Source organism: Gastrolobium bilobum, unplaced genomic scaffold (genome assembly GCF_033153095.1).
Source record: "Gastrolobium bilobum isolate Gb01-03AN ecotype WA unplaced genomic scaffold, APGP_CSIRO_Gbil_v1 utg4340, whole genome shotgun sequence".
Classification (NCBI taxonomy): Eukaryota; Viridiplantae; Streptophyta; class Magnoliopsida; order Fabales; family Fabaceae; genus Gastrolobium; species Gastrolobium bilobum.
Window position 1 is genome coordinate 211,160 of NW_026896972.1, and position 11,194 is coordinate 222,353.

At 35.2% G+C, this 11,194-nt stretch overlaps 1 protein-coding gene across 4 annotated transcripts; it reads left to right on the top strand.

Moving 5' to 3' along the window:
- Positions 1-3,376: 3,376 nt before the first annotated feature.
- Positions 3,377-9,255, top strand: LOC133303128 (cell cycle checkpoint protein RAD17). Of its 4 annotated transcripts, none has more exons than XM_061503001.1 (12): positions 3,377-3,786; positions 4,251-4,308; positions 4,662-4,747; positions 4,833-4,880; positions 5,726-5,782; positions 6,122-6,224; positions 6,493-6,803; positions 6,890-7,244; positions 7,395-7,520; positions 7,651-7,849; positions 7,937-7,994; positions 8,639-9,255. In XM_061503001.1, exons 1-12 carry the CDS (start codon positions 3,610-3,612, stop codon positions 8,876-8,878), a joined length of 1,818 nt encoding a protein of 605 aa, XP_061358985.1. In that variant the 5' UTR covers positions 3,377-3,609; the 3' UTR covers positions 8,879-9,255. The 4 variants fall into 4 exon arrangements, with proteins under 4 accessions (XP_061358985.1, XP_061358987.1, XP_061358986.1 ...); XM_061503003.1 differs by having other exon boundaries at positions 7,711-7,849; XM_061503002.1 differs by lacking the exon at positions 5,726-5,782.
- The last annotated feature ends 1,939 nt before the right edge of the window (positions 9,256-11,194 follow it).

Consider the following 11,194-nt stretch of genomic DNA (forward strand, 5'->3'; position numbering starts at 1 on the left):
AGGAGTGGGAACCCGATTAATGATATGGACATAATGGGATATAGCATAACACCATAATTTTGGAGGGATGTTGGCTTGAAAAACAAGACATTTAGCCACATTTAAAATATGTTTATGTTTTCTTTCTACAATCCCATTTTGCTGGGGTGTCTCTACACAAGATCTTTGATGAAGAATTCCCTTTTTATGAAAAAAGAAATTCATATTGAATTCAAAACCATTATCAGTTCTGAGAGTTTTTAAGGAAACTTGGAATTGATTTTCCATGTAGGAAATGTACTAAATGATGGGAAGTTTCTGATTTGCATTTCATAAGTATGACCAAGTGTATCTTGTGAAGTCATCAACAAGGGTAAGAAAGTATCTATGACCATGTATGGATCGTGTGGCATATGGTCCCCAAATATCAGCATGAAACAATTCTAAAAAATTTGTGGACTTAGATGTATTGATTGGAAAGGGCAATATGTGTTGCTTAGAAAATTGACAGACATCACATGGAGCAACATGTTTATTTGGAATGAAAGTATATTGAGATGACAAAGTCTTTAAAATGGTATAGGATACATGTCCAAGCCCTATAGTGCCAAAGCACATGATCACTGTTTAAGGTAACATCCGAATCAGAAAAATTACAATGTAAAGGAAAGCTATGAATCTGTGATTCTAGAAAAGGTTGTCTTGATTTGGTCTTTGGGATGATTAGCACATAAAGTCCTCTTGTGAGTTCAGCTGAACCAATCATTTCCTTGGTATGTTTCTGTACAATAACACAGTTTGAGTCAGAAAAGGTAAGGAAATAAAGTGAAGTCTTGAGGAGTTTTGGAACTGAAATCAAATTAACCTTGAAATCAGGAACATATAAGACATCTACCAATCTTAATGTATCAGTTATATCAACAACTCCACTGAACTTGGCTATAATTTGGTGACCATCTGGCAGATTAATGGATATAGGAGCTATCTCATGCAAGGAAGTAAAACTGGATTGTTGGAAACAGATGTGATCAGTGGCACCTGTATCCAAAATCCGTTCATGAAGTGGTTTACCTGCTGAGTATGGTCTTTCTGCTGTCATAGTAGAGGCTTGCACCAAGTTAGTCGAATGGTTATCTGCTCCTGTGTTAGAATGCAGCAATCTAAGTAGTTGTTGGTGTTGTTCAGCAGTGAAGAGTGCACTGTGTTCTGTTTGAGAACCATTTCCAGAAGTAGCTATCTGATTTGCACTCCTTCTTGACTTATAACCAGGAGGAAACCCATGCTTGAAGTAGCAGCTCTCAATTGTGTGGTTTGTCATTTTACAATGAGTACAATATTGTTGTCCTTTTTCCTCTTGCATTGTTACTTCCTCTATTGAAGTTAACCTTTCCTTTTTCTGTGTTTATAGCATTCTTGGATGCAGATGCATAGGTAAAAGCTCGAGTAGTGTCTGCAACATGATTTGGAGCTGTTCCACTCAACTTTCTTTCTTGTTGTATTATCATGGAAAAAGCTTTGTTAACAACAGGAAGTGGATGGAACTAATATGTTCATATTGATCATTTAGCCCCTTAAGAAATCTAATCACACGGTCTCTATCTCTGATCTTTCGCATGATGTTATAACCACCACAAGAACACTGTACCTGACATGTGCATCTTGGAAGAGGAATCAAATTATCAACTTCATCCCATATAATCTTCAATTCAGTGAAATATTGAGCTACTGTTCTGTCTCCTTGTTCCAGTTTGCAAATATCATCTTGCAAATCTGAAATCCGGAATATGTCAGCCTGGGAGGATCTATCCTTGAGATCATTCCAAGCATCTTCAGCGTAGTCAATCCATAAAATCGATTGTGCAATGGAATCATCAATCGATCTTTGGATCCAGCCTAAAACAGTGTTATTGCATCGCTCCCAATCTGAGTAGTTCTCATCAGATCTTGAAGGAATCTTCATGGAACCATCTACAAAGCATAGTTTGTTCTTTGAACTTAGAGCCATCCTCATAGCTCGTGACCAGGAGTGATAATTGGAGCCATGCAACGGTGGTGAAGCCAGTATGGTGGATGGATTTTCATTAGGATGCAGATAAAGAGGATTTCGTGGATTATTTAGGAAATCAAAAAATTGGATCTGATCTTTCGTTGGATTATGTACCTAATTGAGGTTTTGGTTTGGATTTTGATTTGGATCTTGGTTTTCTGTTTGGTTTGGATTCTCCATGGTGAAGTGTGGTTCATCCATGGGAAGACTTGTGTTAGAACTAGCGGAAGATGATGGATACCAGAGCTTCAGGCTCTGATACCATCAAAACAATAAGGGAGAAGATGAAGGTAGAAGATGAAACCCATATCAGAGAGAGAACTGAGAAGAATAACATGCAAAGATTGATTATTGAATTACCGTGTAATTAACAATACAAAGGGTATTTATACACAAGTGATTAACTGAATAACTAACTTGGTTAACATGCTTTTAATACACCTAATGACATGTAAGCTAACTAATGACACGTTAGCTGTGCTATCTGATTACAATTATCATGCAACTTGATTTGAAATTAGACTCATGTCTGTCTTTTTTTTCCACTCTGGTTGTGTTGATACCTAAAGAACCTGACTTGTCCCATAAAATAATTAGGGTCATCAAATAAAAAATAAAAAGTACAATTCAACATTTTATAAATAAAAACCAGTTGATATTCTCTTTGCCTTAGGAGGAGGCTGTTTAGGGTTCGAAAAGAGGATGTGAAATAAACAAGCTGTTACAAGCATTTGGCCTCTTCTTTCTTTTTTGGTTTGCAGATTTAATAATTTATGGGCTTGGTAATTTATGTTTGAAACCCATAAATCATTAATGATTTATTTGTTTGCAATGATTTGTTATGGGCCCACTAAATCTATTAATGATTTGGGTATTATGTTTTAAGCGCATAAATTAAAATGTTTTAGATTTGTAATAAATCAAAACCCAAATTTGAACTTATATCATTTTTTACATATATTTAAATATTTTTGTGTAAAATATAAATTTTCATGTATTTTCCCGAATCAAACGAACCGGTTGAATCAGTAATCTTATATAACTCAGTATCCCGGTTGGGCCAATGATTGAGTCGGATCTGTAAGAGTGTTAAGTCTTATAATAGTATAAAACAATTCCACCTCATTTAATAAATATTAAAATAAATCTTACGTGTGGAGAACAATACTCTCGTAGTCTCGTGTCATATTAGAATTTCTCCATGCGGCTTCTGGGAACGGGCCAAAGTTGGGCCGAGCAACTACCATAAGGCCTAGGCCTAGGGCTCGCCAACCCTCCCAGAAGCCATTCTAAAATTATCTTTAAAAGTTAAATAATACATGAAGTAGTTGTAAATGAAATCCCTCATAAATTAAACCCGCGAATTTTCGCATATTGCGTTCCAAAAACTCACCATTGAGTGTGGGGATTTCGAAAAGCTCAAACGCACTTCTGATTTCGTTTCACGGCCAAGGTTTCCGAGCAATGTGTACCGTTTGATGAGTCAGGTTAAGAAGAATCTTCTCGAACTGAGTGAGTAATTTGTCCCTTATTGTAACAAATTCGTAAGTGAAAAGAAGAAGAAGAAATATCAGGGTTTTGTTATGGCAAAGCGAAACTACGTCGTTGTTCTATCATCGGAGGATGAAGATGTTTCGAGTAATCGTTTTAGAAACAGCTATACTAAGCCGAAGTCGAGGTCGAGGTCAACAAGTTCTCGTGGAAAAAAGAGGGCCCGAGTTTCTTCAAGTTCTCGGCCTCACCTTTCTAAGCTGCATGAGGTATCAATTTTTTCAGTTTTGGCTATATAGTTTAGCTATTTAAGGTAAATGGGTATGCTAGGTTATGTCATATATATGTATGTATATATATATAATAGCATAACCCATTATTAAACGTTGATACCGTTTGTATTTAATAGCTCTCGGGACTAATAAATTAGCGCAATTAGATACTAGTGCATTAGTGGCTGACAATGGGTGTATGACTTACTATGATATAAGGTTGCATGTTTATGAAGTTAAGATGCTCCTTTTATTTTTTTATTTTTGGGTATGTGATTGTTGTGATGTTGTTGCTGTATGTGAACTTGGTGATGGTTGATATGGAGTTACTGGTTGGTACTTGGTAGCATGTTACTTCCATTTATGTGACGCGTAACTCTCATTGTGATACCTTGAGTTCTAATTGCGATTTTTTTGTATGTCTGTAAAGAGGGGAATATGATGAATTCAATTGTTTGCAGATCAACTTACTTGGAGACGACTTCAATGAAGTGTTTACTGGGTCCAAGGTATCCGCTGGTATGCTTTCACTGTGTTGTGTTTAAGATGGTTGATTTTTTTTTTTTCAATTGTTTTAGATTGGATATTTGTACCTTAGTTTCTTTGAATTTAAGCTGAGAACTTCCTTGTGGGATATATTGGTATTACAGTTGTGCCTTTTCAAATTTGTTAATAATATATGGACTATGTTGAAACACTAAAGATTTGCTAAGCAGGCCTGAGTCAAAGTGCGTCAAATTCAAGCAATAATTTTTTTAAATAAATTGTAAATCTTTAATTCTCACTTTTTTCACCCAGGTAGTGTTTCTTCTGAAACTGTATCTTTTTTTTTCCTGCTTTCACAAGTAATAAATGCTAAATGGATACATCAGGTACTCGAAGGAGCAATGCAGAGGAGCTATGGGTTGATAAATACAAGCCCCGTTCACTGGAAGAGCTTGCTGTTCACAAGAAAAAGGTCAAAGCTCTGATCCTTAACTTCTTGATCTTGTTAATGTGAAATTGTGAATACCATACCATTTTCCCTTTTTTTGTATTTGCAGGTTGAAGAAGTTAAGACGTGGTTAGAGGAAAGGTTGAAACCTTCAAAGGTAAATCTAGGAAAGGAGCTGTAGGTTTATGATCAATTAGTGTTTTATAATTGTTCTTTGTTTTTCATCCATTATAGAATTTATAGCCTTGTAGAGATTGTGGTTCCTGTAACTTGCAAAACAATTTTTAGACAGAGATGAAGTATTGATAAGGTAAACCACATATTGAATTTTCAATATTTTGAGAATTTTCGGTTTCCTTGCTGAGCAAGAATTTATTAGTCAAATCTTTAGTTGATATTTTGTAATGGTGTGGAATGTTAGGTGCTTTATTTTTGTGATTAGCTTCCCCCACCTCCTTATTTTGGCATGCTGTGCAAGCAATATCATTTTATAAACAATAGTACTACTATTCTAAGAAATAAACATCCATTTATGGCAAAAAATAGAATTCAGGAAGTGGAAAGAGAAGTTTAAAAAATAAATATCAAAGGAAATCCTAACTAGCAAGGGTACGAGTGAGGAAATTTTTGTACGCAACTTTACCCTTACTTTTTTTGCAAAGAGGCTGTTTTTTGGATTTGAACTTGTGATCTTTTGGATACAAAGTAGCTACTCTACCACTGCTCCAAGCTCGCAAAAAAGGAGAAGATTCCCTTAGCTGAAAAAAGAGAACAGCATTATTTGTTGGCTGTTGGTTATTTTGAGTCTTCTCTTCTAATTTCTCCTCTAAAGTGTTCGATTAGGAGTTTAAATTTCTGTAGAAATTCTTCCCCAGTACTAAGTTATACTGACATAAGTAACAATAAATTGTTCTCTGATCTTGATATATGTATTATGTTGTTTGTATTCTATTCACATTGTGAATTCCTTTCTTCTTCCCTTTCATTATGGCAATTTTACAGGCTGTCTACAGAAATAACGTTCTAGTCATCAGTGGGCAGGCAGGAGTTGGAAAATCTGTATGTAGCTCTTCCATTCTCTTGCGCCTTTACCCTCTTTCTTGTGCTGGCACAGCCTCGCAGTATAATCTATAAATGTCAATATTTGGTACTTCAGGCTAATGTGGCTTGGTGTCCAAATCTCTTTTATCTGTATTTTGATGTGCTTCTCTATTTTTGTATCCTTATATGCAGATTTTAACTTGATTATTACTGAATTTATGCCCTTCACTTTTATAAACTCTGCTATATCTAATAAATGTGCAAAGGACTTTTAGTTGTTATGAAGATCCACTTCTTAACGTACTTTGTTAGGAATACCACATTTACATTGAAAATTTTCTTCTTTTCATTACGTAGGCTGCTATTCATGTAATTGCATCTCACCTGGGAGCGACAGTGTGTGGATGGAACACACCTACGCCAGTAATTTGGCAAGAACATCTTTATAATTCTGGCACAGGTGGGTCGAGCCATTATGCTCTTGATGAGTTAGTATGAGAAAAATTTGACTCAGTCCTTTATGACTTTCTTGTTGAATCATCTGTTTTTACTGTTAAACAGTGATGGTCCTTGAGGATTTATTGTTAAAATGAAATGCACAATGTGTTTAACGGTCCAAACGGGAAATGCATGCAATACGTTTCGGGGAAATTGATTGAAATTTGTAACTTCTTGATTGTGATTAACTGAATTTTTTTTTTTTTTCAATTTTTCTGATTGATTGACAGGGACACAATACACATCCAAGTTGGATGAATTTGAAACTTTTGTTGAGAGAATACGGAAATTTGGATTAATGCCAACTTCCTTTACTGGGGAATCAAAGCCATCTGTCGTACTTTTAATAGATGATCTTCCCATGATGAATGGGAAAGCTGCTTTTGGAAGACTTAAAGATTGCTTGCACCTTTTGGTGCATTCAACTCAGATACCCACAGCAATATTGATCACAGACTACGGTAATACTGATTCAGCAGATTACAATGCACGGTGCCTGGAAGAACTTAAGCTATCTCTCGAGAGTTCTGGGGCTTGTAAGGTTACTTCCTTGAAAAATTCTCTCATGATTTTTTATGTCATGTTATAAGAGAAGTCTTATAAAAAACTCAATTTGGGAACTTTCAGGTTGCATTCAACCCAATTACACTGAATTCTATTAAGAAGATACTTTTTAGAATGTGCCAAATGGAACAGTGTGATGTCACTGCTGACTATGTTGATCTAATAGCAAAAGCTAGTGGAGGTGACATCAGACATGCAATTACTTCTTTACAGTTTTTCTGTCTGAAACCAAAGCAAGTGCATTCTTTGTCTCTGCCCACTTACTCTCCCAGTGCATCAAAAGAGGAAAGTAATGAACCTGTTAGGTTAGATGATGGATATTCCTTGCACTTTGGAAGGGATGAAACACTATCTTTATTTCATGCTTTGGGGAAATTTCTGCACAATAAAAGGGAGGCTGAAGCCGCGATAGAATATGGTACGTCTTCATAAATAATTCAGTGAAATGTATGTTTCATCTTGTCTTTCTTTCTACCTGGGGGATCAGCAACATAAATAGGTCAAGTTGAATCTTAAGATGTCTTTGTGTTGCAGCTTTTTAACTGTAGTTCATTTTCTTATGTGGTAGACCAAGATGGCTTTCTTTTACAAGAAAGATTTTCAAGATTACCATTAAAAATGGATGTACCAGAGAAGATTCTTTGTCAATCCCATGTACAACCTGGACCAGTTGCTGATTTTCTACATGAAAATGGTATTTCCTTTCTGCATGCTATTGCTGTTCTTTTTGAAAAACTTATTATATAGTGAGGTTCTTTTACCAATTTTTACTTTCTAAACCAAATCCAGCAGCTTTCTAACTCTCACTTGCTAATTTCTTGCAGTTCTAGATTTTTTGAATGATGAGGCAATAGATGATGCATGGACTTTGTCTTCATATCTAGGTGATGCTGACATTCTTCTTACTAAACTTCGGGGAATGCTATCCAGTTATAACGAGGCAGAGAGTGTTTTACAGTCAGCTGCTGCATCCATTGCTGTTCGTGGGGTGCTATTTGGAAATTCTCATCCACTATCATCCAGGTTATCACTTATATTCATGCACAGTCTTCTGTGCATAGCAAAACTTTATGTTTTTTCTGTTAAATTTAAATCTATTCATTTTCATAGGTGGCATGCAATTCGTCGACCAAAACTTTGGGAGGTTGAGAAAGCATCATTATACAAGGTAAACTCATTACGGCTCCTCTCTGTTTTATTTTATTATCCTGCAATGCTTGAATTTTCTATTTGAAGTAGCCCATTGGAAATGCGTTAGATTTTAGTTTAACCTTGGAGAGAAAAAAAAGGCTCTAGAGAGCACCAATGGAATGTACTAATTCCTAGGTTTCCTTGATAAATGCTCTTTTTATGCTCTTCCTTGATATACTACTTGCTGAAGTAGTTTTCTCACTAGAAGATTCAAATATTTCATAAATTTGGGTCCAACGCTTACTATTAGGTTAAAAACTATAGCTAATCGTTAGGGTGCAACTTTTTTTACTTATCCTTATCAGCCCAAGCGCTATAGCTCGATCCAACTCTGACCCACATTGGGTCTTGCCAAGTGTTGGATCAAGAGCTTATCACTAAGTCAAAAGATATACCTTTTAGTTAAGGTGCAGGCGCGCAGCCCTTTCTATTTACCCTTATCAACTTTGACCCATACCGGGCCAAGACTGGAGGCCAGCTTCACCAACATCATCTTCAAGCTTGTCCTTGATTATTTATCTAATGATTTCGGAACCAATTGTTAAATGGACTCATAATTAACTACTGCACTAATCTCATCACTCTTAAAATTTGACTTCTGATCATGATCTTTCGTTGCAGTATGAGATGTTTAGGCCGAGAATTCCAGCTTGTAAACAGTGGGGTTCTTATCAAATGTCAATTATGGCCACAGAGTACATGCCTATGTTTAAATTGCTTGGAAATAGGGCATATGGAAGATATCATGAACCCAGTCAGGAATCAGTGGGGAACTTGGATATGGAAGATTTTGATTTTGACAAAGTAAGTTTAGATGACCAAGCAAGGGCCACTTCCGATGATGACATAGAAGATTGGTAGGTATGCAACGTGTACTATGAGGTTGTTCAGCTTGCAGACGGCATATAATTTCTTTTGGACACTTCCCTACTCTTTTTATCTCCGTTGTTGATTGAGGCTGAAGCATTACTTATAGGGAATGACAAGTTTTTGCGAGATGAGTTGTCTGATGCATGCTTGATTACAGGCCAGTTGGAACTGGCATTAGCAACTCCTGATGGAAGATAGGTTTGGGAAACAAGTGCTTAACGAGAATGTGTCGTTGTAAATATCAACTTTGTACAAAACTATTTTTATTTCAAAGTTGAAGAAACTCAATATGTACAGAATGGTAAATGTCACCTGCAATGTGACATTTGGAATGAACTCGGAAGATTTTGCCAATCGTGTGTTTAATATAGTGTAGCAAATTACATTTCCTATTTGCTAGGTTTTGTAAGTAGCTATTACGGGTGAGAAATGAAGTTAGGTGTGGGTGGAAATTAAGCAATTTACAAAATCACCCCCTGGTACACACCACACAAAAAAAAAGCTACAGGGAAAATATGTGGAGTGAAGCAAGTCGGTTTTTGACCATTTTAAAATGTAACGATTTTTTAAGATTATTGTGCTCGGTCATTCATCAATTCTATTTGTTTTTGGAAGATTTTGCTTTTTCTGTGACATACTCACGATCTTTTTTAATACAAGAGCCCTAAAATCTAAAATTGAGACCATTGTGCACTGTAACATACTGTAAGGAAGATTACTAAAATTATGGATGGGTAATTGTCATTTCATTTAAGGCCAATACATTCAATTATTATTTCATAGAATCAATTATTTCGTGTGAAGTTGAATGGAGTAAGTAGTATATTGGGTAAGTGGATTTCAAGAATGGAGGAGGAATTAATATATTGGTTTGGATTGGATCGATTTTCACTAACTAAACTGAAAACTAGTTTAATCCAATTAAAATTTACGAGTTTGTCTGTTTTTTATTTTTCGGTTCGGTCACCGCGATTTGAATCAGTTTGGATCGGTTGATGAACACCCCTTAAGAATAGAGTTGTTTAAAAATATTTATAACATATCAATTACCCTATATCAAGTGTTTTTACAATCAACCAACTTAAAAAAAAGAAGCCTATTTATAACATATCAATTACCCTATATCAAAGTGGTTACCCTACACTAACTCCAAGCTCAAAGAGATCACTCTGAAGCCAAGTAAAGAATCAAGACAGTGTGTGCCTCACATTCCGATCCTATTTCGAGCCCTAGGCAATGAAGCTCTAAGTATTTGTTACAACTAACTTTTATCAAGTGTTTTTATAATCAACCAACTTAAAAAAAAAAAGCCTAGTTATAACATATCATTTACCCTACACTAACTTCAAAGTGGTTCAACCCTACACTAACTTCAAAGTGGTTTGGATTGGTTTTACAAACAAAGATTATCTGATTCAATTCCTTCGGTTTGATTATGTAATCATCCATTCAGTTTGAATTTTTTTTTCAAATATGATCTAGTTCAATCCAAATATTTTCAATTTGGATTGGATCGATTTTTGAAAAGTCTAAAATTTGTTTGATGATTATTATGCAAATAACATATCTTTTATATGTATTGGCTTTATAAATTTTTTTTTTTTTTTTTAAATACAAAAAGTATCAGTAAAATGATGATCTAATTTTTTTTTGGCAATGCGATATGAAACTCTATGCAGGCGAAATTTTGTTAATGAGGCGTGGCTAGATTTTTTCTTGGATTTAACTGATGGGTTAATGGGTCTTGGGTTTAGAGTTTTTTGGGTTATGATTGGAAAAATGCCCAAGTAGGTAGAGCGAAATTAATATATTGGTTCGGATTGGATCGATTTTCACTAACTAAACTGAAAACTAGTTTAATCCAATTAAAATTTACGAGTTTTTCTGTTTTTTATTTTTCGGTTCGGTCACCGCGATTTGAATCAGTTTGGATCGGTTGATGAACACCCCTTAGGAATAGAGTTGTTTAAAAATATTTCTTCAAAAACAAGTCCAATATAACTCGAGTACGCTAAAAATACATTTGGCTTTTTTTGATTTTAATGCACAACTAGATTTGATAATTGTGTTAATTAGCTCAGTGAACTAATTCAATTGCAAATATATAGGTAGGTGAAAAGTCCCAATGCCCAAAAGAATTAAATTTCAAAATTAGAGTTACCTTGATGCGAAAGCAATGAATAAAGTGAACCAAAAATTTGTTGTATCGGAGACAATCAAGCACAAATGAAAATGAAGATAAAGGAAGAGAGATTCACACCACATATTTATAGTGGTTCACAACCCCTAAGTGCAATGGGGAAGCTA